Source organism: Tachysurus vachellii, chromosome 25, assembly GCF_030014155.1.
Source record: "Tachysurus vachellii isolate PV-2020 chromosome 25, HZAU_Pvac_v1, whole genome shotgun sequence".
Lineage (NCBI taxonomy): Eukaryota > Metazoa > Chordata > Actinopteri > Siluriformes > Bagridae > Tachysurus > Tachysurus vachellii.
In genome coordinates, this window is record NC_083484.1 from 4,657,501 (window position 1) to 4,684,712 (window position 27,212).

Below are 27,212 nucleotides of genomic sequence, written 5' to 3' on the forward strand. Positions count from 1 at the left end.
CAAAGAAGCTCTGCTTGTTGAAAATAAAAATGTTATAATAAAATCCACACATAATCCATTTTGCTCACATTGTAATGTTACCAAAAAGAATTTTTAAATCCATTAAAAACGACTTTTTTGGTAACATTACAATGTGAGCTACCCAAGAAATAATGGATTTAGAAGTCGTTTTTTTAGAAGTCGGTCAGAAATGGTATATAATGTGTACCAATGTCTCATTTACTATCGAATATCAGTCTGTATATTGCGTTTGATTTGAAGCAGTGCCCTTTACCCTAATCCCTTGAGGCTCAGATATTGGGCTGGCATGACATATATCTTCAGTAATATCTATATAACATCATCTAACTGAGTCTTCAGACTCAATAATAATAATCCCTAATAGTCAGTAATCACTGTCAGATTTCCATCACCCTTCATATTCAACTTTTAACCTCTGGGTATAATGTATTATATACAGAAATAGTGCAAAGGGCAACTTGTTATAACTTGTTTGTAACTAAGAACATAAATTCCACAATTTGATTATCAGAAGCATAAAATGACACTAACTGACATCAATACAAAAGAAGTTTAATAACTCCATCAGTAAGGCTTATCCTAGGTAAATGATTATAGCATCTTTGTGATCTCTTTAGTTTTAAAAGAGTCTCTAATAAAACATTGCCCTAAAGGATAAATTCGAATCAAAGTTGAATATTTTGTGCTTCATCCCTGCTGAACATTTCTGTTTAATCTCGCCGCTAGTTTATTTCCTTCACAAAATTTTGGATATTGAGATTCATGAGCAGTATTTTTTAATGCATGTTTGTAAGTATCGTGATAAGATATATACGTCATGATAAAAACTATTAATAAGTAATATAAGCATCAGAACGTATTATATAAGGAATAAAACAGCTTGAAAATGTATTGGTGTAACACAATCGGATGCAAAGTGACTGTTAACGGGATCTGAAATGTTTTTTTTTCTTTTTTTGCCTTTTCACTACAGCAATTTGCCAACGATGACGTTTTCATTATTTATTCAAAAACACTGACACTGGAGACTCCTTTCATAAATGCTCTGTTCATAAATATAGACAGAAATCCGTATTTACACATACAGCATTTTAATTACATACTGTACTATCATGCTTTTAAAATCTATTTATTCATTGCCTTAGATTAAGTGGAGTATAAAGGCATGATGGAAATATGGGTTTATATGAGAAGAACATGACCGGATATAAAGAATTATCCCAAATGACTGAAAAAGCAAACAGACACACACCTCTGTCTCTATCTGACGAAACAAGCCCTATAAACAGGACTCACTGTAGAAAATCACTCTAGAATATCATAAAATATTGAGAAAAGTATTAAATATTTAGACAGCACATAATGTTTGATCAGATTTGAAGAAGCGGGCCTGAAGTGTGGTGAGTGTGTTGTGTTTATGGACTATATCAAGTGCAGCTTGGTCTATTACTAGGGGTTTCCATCTATAGAGAGAGAGGAAAGGTAAATGATTAACAGCACCAATGGCAAGGGAAGTGTGTGCTTTGTGTGTGTGCTTTGTGTGTGTGTTTGTTTGGAAACGGTCAGATCGGTATATGTTTTCGAGTTTTATTTCAGCTAAAGTTTTATTTTCTCTTTCAGTTTAAATCATGTAGTAAAAAGTGCATAAATGTTGAGTAAGTGTGTGTTAAAGGGAAACGTGTGTGTGTCTGGGTGTGTGTGTGTGAGAGTGTTTGTGTGGTTGGTCACTTTCCATACACTTTTGCAAACATTTGTTTTTTAGTGTTTGAAGACAAAACATGGATTTTCTTTACACACAGGTCAGTAATCTATAAAACGCTGATGTTGGATCTTGGTAACATGTTAATTTTGCTTGTGTTAAGCTGTGTTAAGGTGAAGAGTTCAATCTCAACATTAACTGCAGAGATACTTCATATCCAGTTATAGTGGACTAAAATTCTTTTTAAATAGTTAATACAAATCCTAAATGGTCATTGAAAATAATGCACACATGCAAATCTTTATCTATTGTACAAATAGATTGTCTGTGTGTGTGTGTGTGTGTGTGTGTGTGTGTGTGTGTGTGTGTGTGTGTGTTTGCTCTCATATAACATGGTCTGATACCAGCCTAAAACAATCTGATCTAACGATCCAGATGTTTTTTTTAGTGCTGTGTGATTTAAACACACAAGAAAAAGTGCTACTGTACGTCCTCATGCTAACATTAGATCATGTTAGACCATAGGAATGATGAAGAGAGAGGGTAAGGGATGAAGATGAAGAGAGAGGATAAGGGATGATGAAGAAGAGAGAGGGTAAGGGATGAAGATGAAGAGAGAGAATAAGGGATGATGATGAAGAGAGAGGGTAAGGGATGATGAAGAAGAGAGATGGTAAGGGATGAAGATTTAGAGAGAGAATAAGGGATGATGATGAAGAGAGAGGGTAAGGGATGATGATGAAGAAGAGAGAGGGTAAGGGATGATGATGAAGAGAGAGGGTAAGGGATGAAGATGAAGAGAGAGGGTAAGGGATGATGATGAAGAAGAGAGAGGGTAAGGGATGATGAAGAAGAGAGAGGGTAAGGGATGAAGATGAAGAGAGAGGGTAAGGGATGAAGATGAAGAGAGAGGATAAGGGATGATGAAGAAGAGAGAGGGTAAGGGATGATGATGATGATGATGATGATGATGATGATGAAGAGAGAGGGTAAGGGATGATGATGAAGAGAGAGGGTAAGGGATGATGATGAAGAAGAGAGAGGGTAAGGGATGAAGATGAAGAGAGAGGGTAAGGGATGATGATGAAGAGAGAGGGTAAGGGATGATGATGATGAAGAGAGAGGGTAAGGGATGATGATGAAGAGAGAGGGTAAGGGATGATGATGATGAAGAGAGAGGGTAAGGGATGATGATGAAGAGAGAGGGTAAGGGATGATGTAGTCAGGTGAGTTGCTGAGTAGTCAGGGTGTAAGGGCTAAAGGGGCAGCTCCACAAAAGGCATTGTTTCTGCTGGGTATCTGAGGAGTGAAAAGTCTCTTACAGCATCTTATCAGAATGACTTTCAGCTGTTATATAAGGTCAACACACACACAAATTCATTTATGAAGTGAAAAAGAAGGTCAATATTTACTTGCAACTAAATGTTTGTGCATGTGTGTTTGTTTATGTGTGTGTGTGTGTGTGTGTGTGTGTGTGTGTGTGTGTGTGTGCATGCATGGGTATGAAAAGATTACAGTGTACTTGACAGCACAGCACATGAGGATATTTGAATTTGTCCTTACATATTCAAAGACACACACACACACACACACACACACACACACACACTCACACACTGATATTTGCTGGAACTTCACACGAGTGAAGGGCAGACACGTTTAGACCAGCCAAGGCACAGAAACTCACTTCAGGAGTGAACAGGAAACATTTGCGCAATCACTGTGTTTAAAGAGGAACTGATTTCACTGAATTAACACATCACACATCCACACAGACAGAACAGCTGAGCATGACTGAGGTACGTTTAAAATCAACAGTATCAGTTTCAAGACTTGGATAAGTTTCAGAAATGAATTATCATAAAAGGTGTGTTTAAGTACATATTTGATTTTATCTTTTGATTTATTTTTTGACGTGATTTTAATTTTTTTTTTTTCATCTGCACTTCACAGTAAGTAGATGACTGTTAATAGACCGATCTGGTTTATGCAGTAGAACCTCATTCATCTAAGATATTTGCCTTAAGTTTCCCTTGAGTACAATTAAGTAAAACTTTTGTAATCTTTGTATTTTTATTATTAGATTTTTAACTTAGGGTCCAAAAACATTAGGCTACTAAAATGAATGCTTTTTTTAAGCATTTGTTTTTAATTGAATACATCTTCCATTACAAATGGCATCATTAACACAACCTAAATGATGTTCAGGTCTGTGGGACCCATATTCATAAACATCAATAGTTTGAAACTTTGCTTCTTTGTAAATTTGTTGATTTTTTTCCCACTCATAACTTTTTTTTATTACATTTTATTAAAAAACAACAAAAAACGAGTAGCACTTTAATTAAAAAATGTGATGTAATAAAGGTAAAGGGCAAATATTAACCATATATGCTGTTTATATTGCTTGTAATTGGGATGAAGTAAACATCTGTAGAGTATTTTAATATAAAATGTTTGATTGTGTTGAATTAAAAACCCAAAAATGCAGCGGGTCCAGAAGACCCACGAACACTGGCTGAGTAACAAAAATACGAACAACATACAAGGGTTAAAAATGTAGATATACTTTCACGGATTTCAGAATTCCAGTATTTCATATGTTCCTCTTTTGCTTGGTCTTCAGGAGTTTAACAATCAGATGAGTTGGAGTTAAACAATCAATGCATCAGTTTAAAAAGCAAAAATTTAAACAAATTGATGCAACAATCAGAACTCAGTTATAATCAATTAAAATTTGATTCTAAATTTTAAAACATCTGTGTATAAAAAAGATTGTTTCATTTTTGATGTGTAAATAAGATAGCAAGGTGATTTTGCCCATAATTTTGATTATACTTAAAAAAATCTCCATCATCATTCAAAAGCAAAGATTTTGCAGAATCGTCAAAAATCATTACTTTAATAATCTGAATAGTGTTTGTAACATCTGGAAACCTGAGGCGTTCACCACTATTATTGACCGCATGCACTCAAGCTGGTATGGACTCCTTTGTTTGTTTAATACCAGATGACAGATGTTAGAACAAATCTGGAGTGTTGTTTAAGTGTTTTATTACTTAAAATTTAAACTTTGGTACAAAACAGTAAACATGGTTAATAAATCACAAATTTGTAAAGAATTACTCAAAATTCCAAATATGTCTAAGATATTGCACATTTATCTTTGTTTAAAAATTTCTAAACATTTTGTTTAGTTCCAGAGTAAAGGGGGATAAAAACAATTTAATAAAAAAAAAAAAAAAAAAAAAAAAAATTTCCCATTCTTAGAAATTTACTTTGTTCAGATTTAAGCAAGCTGGAGTATGGAACATTTTATTTTATATTTTACAATTAAAGACGGACAATTTTATAACACAATTTCAACTAGTCTAAAAAATATATATTTTTTATATTTCTGAAAGGGCTAATTATTCAACACGGAAAATATTTCTTACGAATCAATTTTAAATCACAGTGGAGTAACGATGCTGTAGAAGTAGTGATAATTCTCGTGATGCTGATGACATTTAATGGGAAAACACTCAACAACAGGGTAGTGGTGAGAATACTTTTTTTAATGTGTGTCTTTCTCTACAGCCCGTGTCGTCTATCATCTCAACATCTCCGATAGCGGAAGAGGAGGATGAAGACCTGAACAAAGCTTTGGGTGTTGAGAGATTTCAGCAGATTCTCAGTCCGACTTCGCGTGAGCCTAACGAGCACCGACACTACAGCGAGGAGGACTTCCTGTGTGAGTACACCAGCATTGCATGGTAAAAGAAAAGAAATACACACTAAACAATTTCAATACAACAATATGCAATAAAACAATCAAACAAAAAAAACACTATTCATGCAGCGTAAAAACTGCGGGCTGTATCGAGACCGATGTTCAAAAGATACAGTATTTAAATGTTTATAGGACACAAGCATAATTCATCTTCATCACTCAACTTGCACTGAACAGCTGAACACAGTATGTCTGTCTATATGTGTGTGTCATTCAGATCATCGTCATTCTTCACATCACACCCGTCACCCGTTTTCTAAACACACCGATGGCCGGAAAAAGAAGACTGGGAAAAAGAAAAAGGGTAAAGACGCACACCTGAGTGTTGATCTCAGTGTGCAGGAAGAAGAGGAAGAGGAAGAAAAGCACAGTGACAAACCTGAGGGTGAGAAGCAGGATGGTGTGCAGGTAAGTGTGTCATATTAATGAGTCACATAAACACTTTGTGTTATAATATTGAATACGTGCCATATGATTATGTTCAATATTTAAATAATGGTCTGATTTGATTTCTTCTTTCTGCTGCAGATATAAATGACATTGTTGTGCTACAGAGAAGTGAATACTCAAAACTCCAGAAATAGACAGAATAGTACCCTATTCCCTACAACCCTATAAATATTTCCTACAGAAAGTGAACTAAATACGACTTAGAAATTAATCCCTACACCCTGACATCTTATTTTCCAAAACTCCCAGAGCATTATGGGTATTTTGTACCTGCGTGGTTACATTAGTCAAACTTTCACTTTAAGCTTTCTAGTGTATAGTCATTAAATATAGCCACAGCTCAGATAGGTGTTTTTTTTTTTTCTTTTGTCTCAGTTCTTCCTGTACGATGACGAGGTTTTCCGTGTGGATAGAGAAAACGCAGCGGAGAACAAACCCACTCCTACAGCAACACACACAGACAATGCTACTGCAGATGGGAAGCTCACACACCCTGAGACTGAAACACACAATGACAACACAACAGTGACTAAGTGAGTGAGATTTAAACACACACCTTTGTTGCACGTTATCACAAACTGTTCACACCTGAGCAAGAGAAATGGCTGTATCCATGTTCAACACACATGAATTGATGAATTGGTTGAATGATGATGACACATGGCGCGTCTCAGACTGAATCCCAGGGAAAACTGTGATCATTTTTATATCATTTTTCGAGCTCCTTCGAACACCGATATCACATGGAACCACATGCAGATATCACATGGAACCACATGCATATACTGTATCACACAGAACCACAGGCCGATATAAGAAGGAACCACATGCAGATATCACATGGAACCACATGCAGATATTATACAAAACCACAGGCAGATATCAGAAGGGAACCACAGGCAGATATCACATGGAACCACAGACAGATATCACATGGAACCACAGGCAGATATAAGAAGGAATCACAGACAGATATAAGAAGGAATCACAGACAGATATAAGAAGGAATCACAGACAGATATAAGAAGGAATCACAGACAGATATAAGAAGGAATCACAGACAGATATCAGACGGAACCACATGCAGCTATCAGATGAAAGCAAATGAGGTTTTCATGATTATATGAAAAATAGTATGTAATGACATAAAACACACGTATGTGCATTTCCATGTGTTATTTCATGAAAAGTGACATAAGTTGACAAAAACCAAAAAAAAAAAAAATGTGTGATCACCAAATCAAAATAACATCTCAATAGAAACTAATCATATGCAAACATAATAATAAATTTTCACTTTTATTAAAGTTCTTTGGAAACGTCCATTTATTTCTACTCACCTACTATTTTCTAGTACTCCAAGTACAGATCCCTACTTTCCTTATTTCCACTTTCCTTATACCACAGTTCCTATTCCTTTTTCCGCTATATCCTACTTCCTGAATAGTATATCCTGCTTCATAATTCTTAATAATTTTTTCAAAATTTCCTGTTCCATATATCAAGCTCCCTACTTCCACCTCCCCTAATTATATAACAAGTTCCCTAAACACAAGACCCTATTAGGTGTGTGTATCAGCAGGAATCTTGTTACTTATTACACCCTGTCTCATTCCTGAACTGTTGCCATAGCAACTGCTCCTTTTTTTTGGTCCTCCTTTTCCCATTATCCTCCTTTTTTCTTTCTTGCTGGAGCGTATGATCTGTGGATACTTGACGATGTCTGTATTTTTCTCTTGATGGTTGAATTTGTATAACGTGTAATTTTCTAACATCATGGTGAGTCTTTCAATGATTTTAGACCTTACTGTATTAAGTGTGCTTTAGATCAGAGTGTGTTTTATTACCCGTGTGTATTATTCATTTTATTCGCTGCTGGGCTGATTATATCATATGATTCAGGTCATTTACAGTATGTCGTAACGATATATAGAAGTACGGTTGATGATAAAAAACTGGTAAAAGCCTGGTCATGTATTTACAGTCTAGTAACTTGGGATCAGATTTATTTACGCTTGTAGACTTTTTCAGAGATGTTAGCAACTGTCTTTTTGTCTAGATGTCCTATTACAGTGTTCATTCACTATTTCTTGAGTCTCCAGTGATTTCTTTTCTTATGTCATGTAGCATAAAAAAACAGACAGCTTACTGTAATATGGCGGAGGAAAATTTTCTAATTTCTTAGGTCACTAAAATTATTCTTATTACTGTACATTGTTAATCATTTGAGTATTCGCTCATAAATAAAGTAAATCTGGGCTTATACTGTATTATTATGTGATCTTATTATGGCTCACACATGATGTGATTCAGTCACACAAAAATCTCATGACAAAGTTCTGACTGTATAAGTATTTAATTTGTTCGTTTTCTGTCACAAAATCAGCGGTTCCTTTAATACAGCATTGCGGCAATGTTTGTGAATAATGCTTAGAGGTTTTAGTTTGGTTTATGTAATCATTATTCTAGTTTGCTGTCTCTCCTTGCACCAGGACAGCTTGGCCTCTTGACGATATTTTAAGTCACCCGTGATGATAACATTGCAACGTATCACCTTAATTCATACAAAAACTGAAATGCTATTACTTTATTACTTACACTGTGTCATTCAACATTTTTACAGCTCCTCTAAGCACCAAATTGTGACCATCAACCCAAGCTCTGTGACATTTCACCCCAGCGCTTTGACCTCGTCCAGTCCGACAGGAAACATGACAGGAAACGAGAGCACAAAATACGAGAGGATTCCTGCAGACGAGGCAGAGACACAAGCGCTTGGCTCAGCCAACTTGGATGACATTAAGAGTGAGTTTAAATAACTCTGTTTAAAATCACACTGTGTTCAGGTTGTCACATGACTGTTTTTTTGTTTCTGTAGACATTTTTAGAAAGGAGGCATGGTGGCTTAGGGGTTAGAATGGTGCACCTCCAGGGTTGGGGGTTTGACTACTGCATCTCCCATCTGTGTATGCACAGTGTGTATGTTCTGCCTGTACTTCAGGTGTTTCCTCTGGGTACTCCAGTTTCCTCCACCAGTGCAAAGATATCCATTGTAGGCTGAGTAGATGGAAGGACGGACGGACGGACGGATGGATGGATGGATGGATGGATGGATGGATGAATGGATGGCTGGATGGATAAATGGATGGATGGATGGATGGATGGATGAATGGATGGATGTATGGATGAATGGATGGCTGGATGGATAAATGGATGGATGGGTGGGTGGATGGATGGATGGGTGGATGGATGAATGAATGAATGGATGGATGGATGGATGGATATGTGGATGGATGAATGAATGGATGTATGGATGAATGGATGGATGGATGGATGGGTGGGTGGATGGATGGATGGATGGATGAATGAATGAATGGATGGATGAATGGATGGATGGATGGATGGATGGATGGGTTGGTGGATGGATGGATGGATGGACGGATGGATGAACAGATGGATGGATGGATGATGAATGGGTGGGTGGATGGATGGATGGATGGTTGGATGGATGGATGCTTGATTTTACCAGCATACTCTCTTATAAAGTTCTGATAACAATTCTGTATTCATGCCTCAACTTTCACTTTAATTTGTAAACTGACCTTTAAATTTTACTGTTTCATTGTGTGTGTGTGTGTGTGTGTGTGTGTGTGTGTGTGTGTACACCTTGGAAGCTTTCTCTTCTTAAATGTTCCCTGCTGAGTTTTAAAATTAAAACTGTTAAACTCCCTGTGATCCTCTACGTTATTCGGAGGTGTGTGCGCAGTTTCCCAGTCAATAACAAACGTCATCAAGCACACATATTTCAACGTCTCTAGCTTTATCAGAACTCAGTGAAATGTTGAAAAATAAATCACACCATGAATGGGCATAAGCTCATTTAAAAGACCCAACATTGAAAGATCTCTTTTATTAGTTGCAATATATAAAGTTACAATAAAATTCTATATAAAAATACAGTCAAATGGAATGAAAATAGAAAAAGAATGAAAATGGACTTAAAAAATGTAATTGAATTTAAAATCAGAATTATTCCAAATAAAATAATGTAAAAAATAAATAATAATAATAATATTAAACAGTGTTGTTAGCATTAGTTCATTTCTGTTATTAATCATATGCAGTATTTCATAAATCTGACGCAAACGATGCAGGTTTCTCTATAATTGAACCAGAGAAGTTAAAGGTGGGGTCTCCAGTGTTTGAAAGCCAATGTTGACATTTGAAATCACCAAAACAAACACGCCCCTAACCCAAATGGGTCCCACCCCTGTTTTGATAGCTCCGCCCCACATATACACCAGACAAGTATAACCCACGTATAACCCAGACAAGTATTATTGCGGAACCTGATGGGGCAGCTGACCGAGGGGATATTTTTATCAATAAATGAACTCAATGAGTAATACTATGGTAATACAAATGTGTTTTTGTAGTACTGTGTGTTGTACCGTGAAAGGTTTATCTCCGTTTCACGCGGAGGACGTTCAGTTCTTTCCAGCACTGGAAAGCTGATCCTATATTAACACGAGTCCTGCTTCTTGCCTTATCGTAAGCCTTTCTTCGCTTTCTTTCTTTGTTTTTATCCTCCATGTCAATGTTAAAACTGCTTTCTGCTATTGTCACACATGCGCACTGAACACGCTCTCCGCCCATATTGACAAGACACACCCCTTTCTGCTCATTGGCTACATGTTAGTTTTGTTTTTGTTTTGTTTGGCGGCCCAACGCAGTTTTCTGAAGCATTTCTCAAACAAAGTCATAAGTGAAATCCAGCAGTAGTTTTCTTTCTTCAATGACTTTATTTTTTCCTGATGATCACAATTATTTTGTGTATTTATACTGTCTGAAATTGCTGAAATTTCCCAGCTCACCGTTTCGAGGATGTTCCTGCTGTGAGGAGACACCTGATGAGGAAAAGCACCAAATCCACCATAGTGCACATCAATAAAGATCACGCTGAGCCGAGCACACGCAGTCGCAAAGTCGACCGCACACCACACGAGGTGAGTGTACACATGCTTACACGAGTTTACAACAGAAACCTGCCTACACCGGACATGTTCTAAAATATCTCTGAGACCACGTGGTGTTACGTTATTCCCCATCACTAAATTAACGCGAAATGTATTTCACCCACTCAAGCAACAGTGTTAAGATCCAACAGGATTGGCAATTCTGCCCAATTTTATTCGGGAATTTTGACACGTACAAAAGCATAATCATGGAATTCTCAGTAGAAACATGACACACACTAAACACTACGCTTCATTTTATAATGTATCTCAAGAAGCTAAACAGCATAAGGGTTTTTTTTTCTTCAAACCCTCTCGAGTGGCACAAGTGTTCACCCTATAGACAATATTCAAATCCTAAAGATGCCACAATCAAGAACCAAGAGAGGAGATGAGAGAATTCAGGTGCTCTCACACTTTCCTGTCAATCAAAGTGCCACCAGCCAATCATAGGCGGAATCAGTGCTGAAGAAGGTAGATAGTGTTTTTATCTGAGTACTTTCATCTAAAACATATCTGTGCTATGCTATACTGTGATACAACACACAGCACCAAGACCAAACTGGGGAGAAAATGATGGGGAAAAGTCTGTCATTCACTTTTTTCCTTATAGCATATTTTTCTTTTCCTTATTTCCTTATAAGCTGTTCCTTATAAACTCCGTACAAATATTACAAGAATTGTTATATAACTCACTAGTTAATTAGCATAATATGTGTAATATTATCTGACCCAACCTAGACATATCTAACACACACACACCTTGTATTAATACACAAACATATTAATAATATATACGCTTATCTCACACACACACACACACACACACACACACACACACACACACACACACACAGTTTATCCCCGAATTTAGTTCTCAGTGTGTCTCAGTGAAGTCTTGTATTATTTGTCATGCGAAAGCTGAGTGAATAGAACCTAATTAAACATACATGACCATTGCAGACCTGAGAGAGATCCGGTCTCACAAACACACACACACACACACACACACACACTCACACACACACAAACACACACACACACACACACACACACACACACACACACACACACACACACACACACACACAGGGGCATGTTTAATTAATGCACTCTCACATACCTTACCTGTGTGTGTATGTGTGTGTGTGTGTGTGTGTGTGTGTGTGTGTGTGCATTCACTACCTTCTCCTGTGAGTGTGTCCCTTGTGTTCTTGTGACACACCATGGTGCTGTTAGACTTCTCACAAAGGCAGCAGGTTAGAGATGTTTTTGAACACTGTGTGTGTGTTTGTGTGTGTGTGTGTATTTGCGTGTGCAAAATAGAGCGGGTTTGCTTTCAATCTAGCTGTAATGCTTATGTTAAAGCCTGTCATCAAGGTTTGTTCTTTCTGTGCACTTGATCATGTCTTACAGAGTATTTTTTACTGATTAGCGTAAGATCGCACTGTAAGTGACACTGAAATGAATCGAAATGGCTGAGTTGGTGCTTCTGATTTAAAGTAGCATTATTTTCTAACATCGCAGGAAACGTGAAAAGTGAAAGTTCTGTGTATTCAGAGTCAGATTACGCCACAGATTCTCCATGATTCCCCATGCTCCAGATTCTTATTGATTATAAGATCCTGAAATGAGAACTGGAGTCACTTCAGTTTGCATCCTTGTGGTAATGTGGATAGCTGACGAAAGCAGATGGCTAATTCAGATTCATACACAGCTCTTATACCTAATACAGTCTCGTCCACCTCAAACCATCTCAAAAAAACCATGGAACAAAATACAAAATCTCTCATTTATAAAAATTAGCATCATCCTATCGTTTGTTACAAAATGCACCACAGAAACTACAGCTAATATCTAATGATGAAAATAATGATGTTTAATAAATATTACTATAGATAGATTTTAATAAGCTGCCAATTTCAAGAAATTATTATGGATGATCTAAAGATTTCCAGAGATTCGGTTGTTTTCAGTTGTTTTAAATTGTGTGCTACAGGTGTTTGTAGAGCTGAATGAGCTGATCGTAGATAAGAACCAGGAGCTGCAGTGGCGAGAAACAGCACGCTGGATTAAGTTCGAGGAGGACGTAGAGGAGGAAACACACCGCTGGGGAAAACCACACATCGCCTCACTCTCCTTCCGTAGTTTACTGGAGCTTCGCAAAACTATAGCACATGGTGATTATATTATTCTTGTTATTTTATTAGAATTACTATTAGGATTGAGGGTTTGTTCCACCCTCTACTGCCTCTTGTTTGTGTGTGGAGTTTGCATGTTTCCCCTGTGTTTAAGGGGTTTTCTCTGGGTAATCTGGTTTCCTCCTGCAGTCCAAAAATATGTTGTACGCAATAAATTGTCTGTAGCGTGTGTGTGTGTGTGTGTGTGTGTCTGTGTGTGTGTGTGTGGAGAGAGAGAGAGAAAGATTGTGAAAGATCAGACAGGACAGAAAATGAGGGGTGGATGGATGGTTGGATGGATGGGTGGATGGATGGATGGATAGGTTGATGGGTGGGTGGACGGATGGAGGGGTGGATATTGTTATTATTACTGAAACTTCTACTTCTACTGTGCAGGCTAATAATAATAATAATAATAATATATTGTTGTTTAGGCACAGTGTTGCTGGATCTAGAACAGAAAACATTAGCTGGAATTTCTCACCAAGTCGTTGAGCAGATGATCATCAGTGACCAGATCAGAGCTGAAGACAGAGCAAATGTACTAAGAGCATTACTGCTGAAACACAGGTATATACACACGCATACCACACACACACACACACACACACACACACACACACACACACACACACACACACACACACACACACACACACACTTACATCCCTCCACATTTCACTTGTATTACTGTGACATGCTCTCTTGTTTTATGCTGTGTTCATCACTTGTTTCAATTGTGTGTGTGTGTATGTTTCATCTGTATATGTTCTCCCATTTAGTCACCCGTGTGATGAAAAAGATCACAGCTCATTCCCTAGAAACATCTCAACAGCCAGTCTCGGTTCATTAATCTCTCATCATCACCATCATCATCACCATCATCATCATCAGACAGAGATGTCTGTCACCGAGCCGCTGATGGGGAACACAAACACAAAACACGACAACACACAGCACACACACCCTGATACAGTTGAGGTGAGAGTCATGAGAATCAGGGGTCTATCTAGACGACTGTAACATTATTAGAAAGAAAAAAATAATGAATAGAAATTAGAAAACTAGTAGGAACGTAGACTCATCAATGACTAGAACCCAGGAGGCTGAAACTTGAGGGAACCTGGGAACATAAATAAATAGGAACTAGCATGGTTAGCAACCAGGTCAGTGGAATCAAGGGCAATTAAATAATAGGAAATATAGTTGACAAGTAAAAAGGAACCATGACATTTTAAATGAATGTAAAATTAGGGGATTGGAAACATAAGTGTCTCAGACCCAATATGTTGAAACTAAAGAACTGGATGCATTAATTATTATAAACAAGGGACTTTTAATATGCTTAAATAGAACACTTAAACTAGGGGACTAAAAACAGGATTGGCTAACACAGGAAGTGCAGATACAGGGCGGGAAATTGTAACTGGAATTCGGAAGTAGACACGTGAAAAAAAAAACAGTGTTGTGAAATGCGTCTTAAAAAGGGAACACGGTCTCCCCCTGCTGGACACCAGAGGAACTGAACAGAGATACAACAATATCAGTGCCTGAGTTCTAATGAATGAGTTCTCAACATACTGTAACTCTGTGTGTGTGTGTGTGTGTGTGTGTGTGTGTGTTCATCAGGTTCATCTGTATATAGTAAAGATAGAGTTAATATTTGAAATAGAAATAGTGACACTAGGCTTTTTATAAGTGCATGAATAATTAATAGAAAACATTATTCAAGCATTATTCAACAATATTTGTATCATTTTATATATATATATATATTGAACATACTGCAAACACTTTAAGAAAAGCATCTTAAAGATATAATGAGTTGCAACAATATTATAGAAATAAGGTTAGAATTATTAATTATTATTATTATTAATAATAATATCATTAATTATTATTATTGATTGTGTTTGAGTATCTGCTTTTGAAATCTCTATTGCGCTGAACTGTGTGTTATTTTATTTCCAGGTTTTGTATGTGAATATTTGGATAATGTGTATATTTTGTGTGTATAACATGTTTGCAGAAGGAAGCGACTATGGCTGCTGGCATGCACAGATCAAAATCTAAACACGAGCTCAAACTGCTGGAGAAAATTCCAGAAAATGCAGAAGCCACAGTGGTACTTGTTGGTAGGAATGCACTTTTTTTTTTAAACTGAGCACACAATCAAAATATTTGCTTATTGTTTTTTAACAAGTATAGTGCAAGCTGCTGATTTATCAGTTTTACAATGTGATATTATTATGTTTTTATATGTTGTACATTATATATTGCACATTAGTAATAATATGGATTATCTGTATAAGAGGTCAATCTGTTAGAGTACTCATACAAGTCCACTAGAATCAGTCACCCACATACAAGAGTGGGTGCAAATTATGGAACTGGAACTACAGGACTCTATATAAATACCTAGGCTTAGTTGAACGGGAAGATAAATGACTAGGAGCTAAGTAGCTGATATTAGGGCACTTGAAGTAGAAAACGAAAATTAGGGAACTAATACGAAGGACTGGAACAATTCTGTAAGCAGGAAACCAGAAATGTTAGCATTTATAAAGTACAGAGCTGGAACCAGATGACTGGGATTTGGGGGTTAAAAGTAAGAACCGTGAACAAGTAAACTAAAACATGAATGATTGTAAATAGGGGAAAAAAATGGAACTATGAAAATAGTAAATTTGGTACTTACTGTAGCAACTGGGGTCCTGAAATCAGGTTAGTCTAGTGGAGTATAGATAGATAGTTGGGACTAAAATGGGACTAGGAGAATCAAAATAAGGGACTAGTTAACTAGAAACACGAATGACTGTAACTAGGGCTTTAATCAGGGGATGAGAACTGTAGGATCCGAGAATTTAACAAATAGAAATTAACCCTAACTAGCAGACTGGAATCAGGTAGCTGGGTCTAAGGCTGTGTGGGTGCAGGTTTTCATTCCAACCAATCAGAAGCCACACCAGAGTCTACTAAAATCCAAGAACAACAACATCGTATCTTAATGTTTCAGGTAGCGTTGACTTCCTGGACCAGCCCACTATGGCTTTTGTTCGCTTGGAGGAAGCTGTGTTACTGGACTCGGTTCTGGAGGTTCCGGTTCCTGTGCGGTTCCTCTTTATTTTACTGGGACCAAACACCTCCAGCATGGACTACCACCAGATCGGACGCTCAATTTCAACACTGATGTCTGATAAGGTCAGATGATCTAACAATGATTCAAGCAGCCTCGAAATAGCACTTGATCCAGTACATACTATTATTTTGCTCTGATATTCACTCCTGCATTCTATAATATTATCCTAAAGTGGTGTTTGATAAGTTTTTTTTTTTTTGTGTGTGTGTGTGTATTTACAACCCAAATTCTGGATTATATTATAAGAAACATTGGGCTTATAATAGGGGGGGCACGGTGGCTTAGTGGTTAGCACGTTCGCCTCACACCTCCAGGGTTGGGGGTTCAATTCCCGCCTCCGCCTTGTGTGTGTGTGGAGTTTGCATGTTCTCCCCGTGCCTCAGGGGTTTCCTCCGGGTACTCCGGTTTCCTCCCCCGGTCCAAAGACATGCATGGTACAATAGGTTGATTGGCATCTCTGGAAAATTGTTCGTAGTGTGTGAGTGAATGAGAGTGTGTGTGTGTGTGCCCTGCGATGGGTTGGCACTCCGTCCAGGGTGTATCCTGCCTTGATGCCCGATGACGCCTGAGGTAGTTCGGATAAGCGGTAGAAAATGAATGAATGGGCTTATAATACATTATTAATGAATGTATTTATTAAAACATTTTTGTCTCCAGTTGTTCCACGAAGCTGCGTATCTGGCTGATGATCGTCAAGACCTTCTGAATGGCATCAACGCTTTCCTGGACTGCAGCATTGTACTTCCTCCATCTGACTTTGGGGGTGAAGACCTGTTGCGCTCCATCACTCAGTTCCAGAGAGACATGCTCAGAAAACGAGAGGAACAGGAAATCAACATGATGAAAAATGAGCAGAAGAGCCCAGAAGAGAAAGGTCAGAGAACATCTGGAATAAAAAACATTATACTTATAAGCCAAGACATATTAATATCACAGAACATTTTTATCATTTTATAGATTTATGATTTTTTTTTTTGTAAAGTAGCTATCCCTTGGATTATTTATGTACATTCATTCTCATATATTCATTACTATATGAACTTATATTTCATATTATATTTAACATATAAACCAGGAGCTCTGGAGGAGATTTAAAATGTATTTGAAAAAACAAATTAATCCATAAATCTGGAAAAGTATTAATTAAAAAAAAAAAAGAAAAGAATAGATATTAAAGTTATATCTAGTAATAGGATTTAGGAGCACTAGTAACTAATGAAGAGCTTAGATGGATACAGATAGTAAGCTCTTAAAAGTTTTTTTTTTTTACATAATTTTTACATAAAAATTTTTTTTGACATTTTCTTTTCTAAACATTGTGTGTACCAAGTTTTCGATTTCAAATTTCAGTGGTTTATTATTCAAATGTCTAACTGGAAACGTTAAAGAAATCTATGCTATTATTACTGCATATGTTTTAGAACACTATTTTACTATTACACTATTAACATTATTGCAGCAATGTGTCTTAGATTCTGTCAGAAACTTTGTGAAGATTTTGGGTTGGTGCTTTACGGCGTCCTTTCACGTACTGTCGAATTAATTCAAATGCTAATCAACACATACTGTAGTTATCTCTACGATAAATGCGATTACTGTGTGCATCATATCATAGTATATGTTAATGTGTTGTAGTATCTGAGATCTGAATCATTTATCAAGTAATAAAATCCAACAGAATAAGTTTTGTAGGACACTAATCAATGACATGGTGTTTCATGCAAGCCCTGTTATTACTTTCGTTATAAGAACATTCAGTGGTCGATTCTCTTTCTTGAAATTAATGAGACACCAAAAAGCATGATGTTTTTTCTGTGGAAATTCCTTCTAATAGTTTGTCTCCCTACAGAAAAGATTTTTTTTTAATCCTGTATTATAATGGGTATTGATATTGGGGGCACGGTGGCTTAGTGGTTAGCACGTTTGCCTCACACCTCCAGGGTTGGGGGTTCGATTCCTGCCTCCGCCTTGTGTGTGTGGAGTTTGCATGTTCTCCCCGTGCCTCGGGGGTTTCCTCCGGGTACTCCGGTTTCCTCCCCCGGTCCAAAGACATGCATGGTAGGTTGATTGGCATCTCTGGAAAATTGTCCGTAGTGTGTGATTGCGTGAGTGAATGAGAGTGTGTGTGTGTGCCCTGAGATGGGTTGGCACTCCGTCCAGGGTGTATCCTGCCTTGAAGCCCAATGAGAGATAGGCACAGGCTCCCTGTGAACCGAGGTAGTTCGGATAAACGGTAGAAAATGAGAGATGAGAGAGAAATGATATTGTATTAGAATGAGAGCAATAAAATAAATGTTTGATGAGCCATGTAGGAACGGTGATGTCATAGAACACTTTCGGATTCAACCAGTCAGATTCGATAATTCAAGAACACGAGCATACTTAAAAATAATGTCTTTTTAACGTTGCTGGAGAAATATTTAAAGCTCCTGATTTAAAGAGTTAATAATGACATGATTTTTTTGCCTGTATGCAGAGTCTCTGTTGGCACTCCCTGACCGTGGTGAAGACGACGACCCCCTGAAGCGTTCAGGACGACCTTTTGGAGGTTTAGTCCGAGACGTGCGACGCAGATACCCGAAATACATCAGTGACTTCACAGATGCTCTGAACCCGCAGTGCATGGCAGCCAGCATATTTATTTATTTCGCTGCTCTTTCTCCTGCCATCACGTTTGGAGGGCTGCTGGGTGAGTTTCAACTAACAATGATATAGTAAATAGTCTAATCTAGCAGGTAATCATAGCTAGCTATTATACAGTCTTAAAAGAATGGGATTACATGGAAGCTAAAATGGCTCGATCACTTGCTTCATATTCGGAGTGTCAAAATGAAAAGAATCCAATGTGGTTCTTTGAATTCATTATTATTATTATTATTTTTAATATTATTATTATTATTATTATTATTATTATTATTAATCAATTTTATTAATCTTCACTAAATGATTACTACTAATAATTAATTCTTATCATTATTCATTGTTATTATGAATTATTTAGTGGAGAAAATAAAGCTACTTTAAAGAACAATATGAATTTATTGTATAATTTATCGTACATAGTACAATATAGCGAATGTGGCCAAACTCCTCCAGCTTATTGCTCTTTCTATCATTTTAGTTTTAATTAGTTCATAAATGTAATAAACTATTTGATCTTTTCTAAAATACATAATTCATAAACATTCATTATATAATATTGATAGAATTTATTTCGAAACATCTCGCAGCATCATCTACATATGGATAAAATTCAAAAAAGTAATGGCACTGATTTAAAAGTAATATGTATTCTTCGACAAAAGCAAATATGTTTTGGAGGGAAAACGTTTTATTGGCCAAGTACAAAACCCCAGTGTTATATATAAAACCGCAAGGAACCTCTTTTTTAAAGAGTGATGCTAATAATACTAGACAGTACAAACACAAGCTCATATTTGGGACACTCGTAATTTGTTAAATATCTTTAATACTGGATGTTTGTGTGTTTCTATGTGTGTGTGTGTGTGTGTGTGTGTGTGTGTGTGTGTGTAGGTGAGAAGACAGAGGGTCTGATCGGTGTATCAGAGCTCATCATTGCTACATGTATACAGGGAGTGCTATTTTGCCTGTTGGGAGCACAACCACTGCTGGTGGTCGGATTCTCCGGACCGCTATTAGTGTTTGAGGAAGCCTTCTATACGGTAAGTGTGAAATTACACGTTTAATAACATACAGAAAATGCTCTTTTAGACTTGTCAGGACATCATATGTAATATATGTTCCAGTATTCTTTTAGCACAGCGATACTAAATTCTCTGTTCTGATTGGGCAGAATGTGTTGAAGTTTCTATTGCAGTATAATAAATTACAGATTTATGTTAATGTGTTGTTTCTATAGCAACAGCTTAGACAAGGACTTGTAATTATGACAAATGTTTTACATAAAAGTGTAAAGAATACTATATACAGTATAATATATCTATATCTACAGTGATTGTCAAATTGCTGTCGATGAAAGAAGAATAAAACACTTATGTTGTTAGAGGACAATGTTACATTTTAAGCTGTGAGTGTCTTCACTGATGTGAGACGCATCATGGTTTATCCATTCTGTCCCCAGTTCTGTAAGAGCAACGATTTGGAGTACCTGGCAGGTCGGGTCTGGATTGGGTTCTGGCTCATCATAATAGTGGTGCTCATGGTAGCGTTTGAGGGAAGCTTCCTGGTTCGATTCGTCTCTCGTTTCACTCAGGAGATTTTCTCGTTCCTGATCTCACTCATTTTCATCTACGAGACATTCTTTAAACTCTTCAAGGTCAGTATGTAGACTCGCTTGCAGTAAACCAGAGCCTTCCATGACACAGAGCTAACCTTTTATGTTCCATCTCATTGAATGTCAATAGTAAACCTTATGTGTGCAAATGCATTCATTAACAGGGCTTATTTTAGATCACTAACTTGCTGGTTATGAGCTACTGTAATAAGTAGTCAAGTTAAGTCAATAGGTTTTTATTGTCACTTCGACCATATATACTGTAGCTGACGCAGTACATAGTGTGCAACCTAGTGCAAACAGTGCAAGACGAACAGTGCAAACAATACAATACGCTACAGGAGAGATACATAAAGTATAGCACTGACCAGAGTACAGAGAGTAATGGCATTGTGCAAACAGAGATGATTAAACAGTAAGAGGGTTGTAAGCATATGTACACTTTCAATAGCAGCACTGACATTTTGTGCAAAACAGTGTTAACGTGTCTGTGCATAATGTAAACCCCTTATGTGAATTCAATGCATGTTAATTGCCTTCTCTTCTAACTAGCTAGCATGCTAATTGTCATGTAGGAATTTAGGCCAACTGTATACGATATTAGAATCTATTTGCATTTACAGACTCTTTCCAAGGTGAGTCTGAAGCCAGCTTTCTTAAAGACATTCTGAAGCAAAACATGTCCATAAAACCAAACAAGTCAATGTTGCGAAGATTAAAACAGCAAAATATAAATTAGAAACACACTGAATTACATTAACATTAACCTGATGAACATCTCAAGACGTACAGAATGCTAATAATTTAGGTAGAAGGGGTTCAGCTCACGCGAAAAGGTTGAGAAGCCCTGAAGTTATGGAAGACCTGTATGAGTGTGTATGAGCTGAGATGTATGAGACCGAACTGTGTCCTTGGTTATGACTGATTAGTCTTTAGTGTTACAATGTAAGTTGCTTTTCTAGCATGGATTTTACTTTTCGTTTAGATATTTAAGGAACACCCACTGAAGCGCTGCTCGCTCCTCAACGAATCCATGTTAAATGACTCTGAGAGCTCACTGGTAAGCTCACTGGAAGAGAATTTTATATCCAACTCATCAGCATCAAACAGCAGTTCAGTGGTGACGGAGAGGATCGTCGGCGAGCCGAACACAGCCCTGCTGTCTCTGGTCCTCATGGCAGGAACGTTCTTCATCGCGTTTTACTTGCGCAAATTCAAGAACAGCGCCTTCTTTCCAGGCAGGGTGAGATGAAATCTTTGTTAATCTTTATGCAAAGCTCTTTCATCTAACATCGCTGTGTTATAGGGGTGTGTTAGATTGCAATGAGTTTTCTGATTTTTGGTCCCAGCTGCGGAGGGTGATTGGAGATTTCGGTGTTCCCATCGCCATCTTCATCATGGTGCTGGTGGATTACAGTGTTCAGGATACCTACACGCAAGTAAGACAATCTGCTTCTGATGATCAAGTATTACTAGTATTACTAGTAATAATAATGATCGTATTGTTGATGGTGTGTTTGGTGAGTGCAGAAGCTGAGCGTTCCTTATGGTTTCTCTGTGACGAGCCGTACGAAAAGGACCTGGATTATTAACCCTCTCGGCTCTAAAAACTCATTTCCTATCTGGATGATGGCAGCCAGTGTACTTCCTGCACTACTTGTGTTTATTCTCATATTTATGGAGACACAAATCACCACGTGAGTATCTCAAACCCAAACGTAGGGTCAAACCTACTTGAGTTGGTGGAAGATGAATTTTAGATTTGAAGATTTGAAAAAAATGAAAATGCTGTGTGAATGATTATATGTTTATGAAGGGGTACGAAATTTCAGAAATCATAATCAATGAAATTTATTATGTGAATGAATGAACAGGATGATTTTTAAACATGTTGTAACAAAGTATATGTAGTTTTATGGTAGCTTTATTACCTTTTTTAACTTTAAGTTTAAACCTAATTTACTCATATGTACGAACACATTGCTATTATTGTAGTGAATTAGAATTAGTCATTAATATGATATAAGTAACTGAAATAAGAGCAAATGTTAGGGAATGTTAAAACATCTCCAGGATCCAAAAAAACCCCTCAGACTCCAGAGTGTTAAATGATTCCTGAACTCATATTTTGTGTGTCTGTGTCTGTTTGTGTGTCTGTGTTTTTGTACAGGCTGATCGTGAGTAAAAAGGAGAGAATGCTGGTTAAAGGTTCAGGTTTCCACCTGGACCTTCTGCTGATTGTGTGTGTTGGTGGAACTTGCGCTTTGTTCGGCTTACCCTGGATGGCGGCCGCGACTGTCAGGTCCGTCACGCACGTTAACGCGCTAACTGTGATGAGCAATGCCGTTGCCCCTGGCGACAAGCCTCGAATTCAAGAGGTCAAAGAGCAAAGAGTCACAGGACTGTTGGTGGCCTTGTTAGTGGGTGAGTTATTAATCCACATCATCATCATCGTAATCATCATCATTTATTTAAAAAGTGATTTATTACAAACACTGATGTCGATCTTGATACATTTTTAAGATGCCAAAATAAAGCCTAGAAACTTTTGAAACATGACTAATGAAACAAAGGAAATGATAAAGTTAAGAAAACCACAATAGCTAAAAAAAAAAAAAAAGGTAAAAAAGGTAGAACATATCAGGAAACTAGCAAAACCATAATATCTAGATATGCTTGGAAACGTGAGGTGAATGATAAGAGAACTGAAAGAAGAAGGGAAAGCTTGGAAAACTGAAGGAGTTGAAAAAATGTGAGAAAACTTTGGCGGAACTATGGGAACTAGAAAATATAGGGAGAAAAGTAGACCAACAATGCAGACAAAATGGAGAAGAAAACAACAGACAGGACAGGAGAGGATAAAAAAAACAGAAAATTGGAAATGAAATCTGGAAGAACTTGAAAAATGAGGACGTGTCATAACAGAGCTGCTGAGATGGGTGCAGTTGCAAAACATCTTTATTTGCCACCAGAAAACAGGGAGGGAAAATTGAAGAAACAGGGAGCCAGGCTAAAGCTGGGCAAAAAAATCTAGCTTAGCTTGAAAATAAACTATAATCAAGACAATCAGTGACTAAACCAGTGAGTTCAAATCCCAGGGTGCTGTTGGGCCCCTAAACAAGGCTCTTAACCCTTAATTGTTTACTTCTATAAAAAATGAGAAGTCTCATAAGACTGAAAAACTGTAAGTCACAATTGCTGTAAATGTAACTATGAGGACAAGGAAAAGTGGGATATTAGAACTGAGGAAACAAGAACTTCAGCAGGTGGTCTTAATAGTGTTTTGCTGATATTTTTGTATTTTATGTGTTTGTGTGTAGGTCTCTCTATCGTGATTGGTAAAGTGTTGAGTCTGATTCCTCTCGCTGTGCTGTTTGGGATTTTCCTTTATATGGGTGTCATGTCACTCAACGGTATTCAACTCAGCGAAAGAATGAAACTGCTGCTAATGCCAACTAAATACCACCCAGACGAAATCTACGTCCATAAGGTACACACACAACACACACACACCATGTTTAATAGCTCACACCCTCTATGTTGTCATTATACTATTATTTATATTATTAAACTGACCTCTGAACAAGGAGCTGAGTGTTGAGCTGTGTTTCAGGTGCGGACGCTGCGCATGCACCTCTTCACTGGGGTGCAGTTGGTGTGTTTGGCCATTTTGTGGGTGGTCATGTCGACGGCAGCATCACTCGCTTTCCCCTTCGTCCTTATTCTGACCGTCCCGCTAAGGATGTTCGTCTTACCACGGATATTTAACCCACGTGAGATGCAGTGTGTGAGTACACACACATGCACACACATACTCACACACAGTATACAATTTTACAGTACATACACTCACTGTCCACTTTATTTGTTTAAACAAGATAGATAGATAGATAGATAGATAGATAGATAGTTGACACAGTTGTCTCACTCTCATCTCATGTCTCTCTGCAGCTTGATGGCGATGACGCCGAGCCCACGTTTGATGAGAAAGAGGGCGTGGACGAGTACACAGAGATGCACATGCCCGTGTGATATTCACCTCCGCTTATTACACTCATCTTCTTCTTCTTTCTGTCCATTCATGCACAGTGGGATTTAACTCATGTCGATTTCACTGCCAGTAGAAATAGGAGTGAAGAAAGCGCTGCTGCTCAGTCTTAATCTGTAAGATCACAAAAGTTCAAATGTTATATTCCATTTCATCTCGTGCTTTGTTGCCATGACAACAATACATTTACATATCGAAACGAAAAAACTAGGCGACTTAGAACCAGCGCAACCAACAAGCCGCTGCCCAACAAAGTATTACCAAGTAATACATTAATATTAACAATTAAGAAAATATTGAATGTATTTTAATATATTTGAATTTATTTGAATCTAATGTTATGGTGTTGATTAAGGGTCTGTGTGTGTGTATGTGTGTGTAACATCAAATAAATGGTGTTACGTCTTTGTTGCCAATAATAATTAAATTGTTAGCAGTTTAGTTTGTAAGATAACAAAGAAGACAAATTAACTACGACTTATTAGCCTTAGACATAGTTTTGGTGCAGGACTCCACCCCTTTGCTGTCAATAATTAGTAACCAAAGCTTCCCCGGTTGAATTATTTTAATATAGAGATTATGAACAGAATTTGTCTAATAAAATTGTTTTTAAATTATGTTTTAAATATATAGGTAGCTGGTTTTCAGTCAGTATTCTTTTTCATATATTACTGTAAACAACAACATAGTAAGTTTATTTTCCTAATTTCTATATGGCAAAGATCCTAAACCTGAGGTATGTTGGGTTTATGCTGATACAAGATGATTTTTTTTCTTCCATTAACAAGGAAAATACTGTATAATTTTGAAGCAAGCAAATGGGAGTCTATTAGCAGCATCTAGCATAGCCTGCTAGCCTAACCTTCTCATCTAAATTAGCATTAAATAATAACGTGACTGAAAGTGACTGAAATGGTCTTATGCTTTTAGCTAATATTTACTTTAAAACAATCCTTAAGCCTTGTGACTCATAGTATGGTTAAATTATTACAGACGCCCATGACACTACAACTATAGCTACATTGAACTAGTAGCAGCACATCTAATAATGGTTTTAATCATTTAGTAACATAATGCTAATTAAGGATAAACAGTATCCGTCACTTCAGTTGTTTGGGGTTTAATATTACATTGAGTATATCAAAGAGTGTGAAAGTGTGTATGAAAGTCAGCAAGTTACAGTGTTAGCTGTCCAGGTTGTGCACTGTAGCTGATGTTTAATTCTTACAGTGATCGCCTCTAAACTTATTGAATACCTTATTTTATTTAAGATTTTACGTTTTTTAGATAATGGCTAGCTATGAGTTAGCTAGCTAACTTGCCATAGATCTATTCATGATGCTATCTAGCATTTCAGGTCCATGATAGCTATTATTATTATTATTATTATTATTATTATTATTATTATTATTATTATTATTATTATTATTAATGCAAGGCAATCATGGTGGTAAAAGACAAGTACAATCTTTAATTTGTGTTTATTTTATTAACCAACACAACATTTTGTTTTCTCTTGTCTGTTATAGCACTAAGAAATGGAATTTTTTGTGTTTTTATTTTAATACAAAAATGATGAAATATGTGTTCATTCCTGTTTTGTTTCTGTTATAAATAAATATATCATTATTTTCACTCTCATTTATTTTTAGAGAACATATTAAAAATTCTTAAACACAATCAGTAAAAACATTGGATGCCTTCATTTTCTTTCCGATATTATTCCCTCAAACTTGCTCAACTCTAAATAGATTTTTTTGTACTTTGTATAAAAAACCTTGATGAAGTAGACACTAAATTCTTCAATGTTAATTGGTCTTCTGTTTTATATTCGCATTTGCTGGTAATAATCACATGAATCACATCTCCTGCAATAGCTCAGATTCTGGATCTGTCTCTGCACCTTTCTGTCTCTGCACCATTACTTTTGGCTCATTAGCTCTTGTGGAAGAACTGGAAGAATTTACTAACAACTAGCACGTGATAAGCTATAATAACTATAAATAATAACTAGCTTCTGAGGTTGTATGTGATACATGTTAGGCAGGTAAATAGGTTTGTAGTTTAATATCAAGTCATCTACAACATTTACAAAAACGTCAATGCGAACATAACATAAGGCTAAATATTATGCTAGCATTAGAAATTCAAGATCATCAACTAACCATAGCTAATAAGGAAAAAAAATCTAATGTTATGCCTCAAAAAAAAAAAATGTGCTCACAGGGGTAAGGGAATGTGTTAGCTAGCTAAACATGCTAGTTTCTATATGATGTTAGAAAAAAATGGAAAATCAATGATAAAGCTAAAGTAACTTGAAAAGACGCTGTATTTGTTTTTTTATTTTATTCCTTTATCATTTATCACATATACATTAGAACACATTCTTATTCACATATCCCAGCTTTGGAAGTTGGGGTCAGAGAGGAGTAAGGGACTTGCTCAGGGGCCCAATAGTGGCAGCTTTGCAGTGCTAGGGCTTGAATCATACCTTAGGCCAACAACCCAGAGCCTTGAGTTACCACTGGCCTGAATATGAATATGACAATAACGATAATAATAAGAATCTTGCTACTGTATGATGTGGGGATAGTCCACCACTTGGCTTCAGTCATGGAGCTATAGTGTATGTG

General features: G+C 36.9%; 1 protein-coding gene across 3 annotated transcripts in view; it reads left to right on the forward strand.

Annotated features, from left to right (window-relative positions):
• LOC132840563 (anion exchange protein 2-like) overlaps window positions 1-26,214 on the forward strand; it is a 28,015-nt gene extending 1,801 nt beyond the window's left edge. Inside the window, exons 1-22 of one of the 3 annotated variants that reach the window (XM_060862298.1) lie at window positions 1,589-1,820; window positions 5,300-5,453; window positions 5,710-5,900; window positions 6,318-6,475; window positions 8,566-8,747; window positions 10,812-10,948; window positions 12,957-13,137; window positions 13,572-13,707; window positions 13,920-14,118; window positions 15,167-15,272; window positions 16,154-16,338; window positions 16,934-17,150; window positions 18,753-18,965; window positions 19,811-19,959; window positions 20,379-20,573; window positions 21,517-21,774; window positions 21,881-21,970; window positions 22,062-22,228; window positions 22,702-22,955; window positions 23,852-24,021; window positions 24,145-24,318; window positions 24,483-26,214. In XM_060862298.1, coding sequence (XP_060718281.1) covers window positions 1,800-1,820; window positions 5,300-5,453; window positions 5,710-5,900; window positions 6,318-6,475; window positions 8,566-8,747; window positions 10,812-10,948; window positions 12,957-13,137; window positions 13,572-13,707; window positions 13,920-14,118; window positions 15,167-15,272; window positions 16,154-16,338; window positions 16,934-17,150; window positions 18,753-18,965; window positions 19,811-19,959; window positions 20,379-20,573; window positions 21,517-21,774; window positions 21,881-21,970; window positions 22,062-22,228; window positions 22,702-22,955; window positions 23,852-24,021; window positions 24,145-24,318; window positions 24,483-24,563 — 3,618 coding nt within the window. In that variant the 5' untranslated portion in view covers window positions 1,589-1,799 and the 3' untranslated portion in view covers window positions 24,564-26,214. Of the gene's footprint in view, window positions 1-1,588; window positions 1,821-3,354; window positions 3,520-5,299; window positions 5,454-5,709; window positions 5,901-6,317; window positions 6,476-8,565; window positions 8,748-10,811; window positions 10,949-12,956; window positions 13,138-13,571; window positions 13,708-13,919; window positions 14,119-15,166; window positions 15,273-16,153; window positions 16,339-16,933; window positions 17,151-18,752; window positions 18,966-19,810; window positions 19,960-20,378; window positions 20,574-21,516; window positions 21,775-21,880; window positions 21,971-22,061; window positions 22,229-22,701; window positions 22,956-23,851; window positions 24,022-24,144; window positions 24,319-24,482 lie in introns of those variants that run through there. The other 2 variants (XM_060862299.1, XM_060862296.1) reach the window with 2 other exon arrangements.
• Window positions 26,215-27,212: the final 998 nt, after the last annotated feature.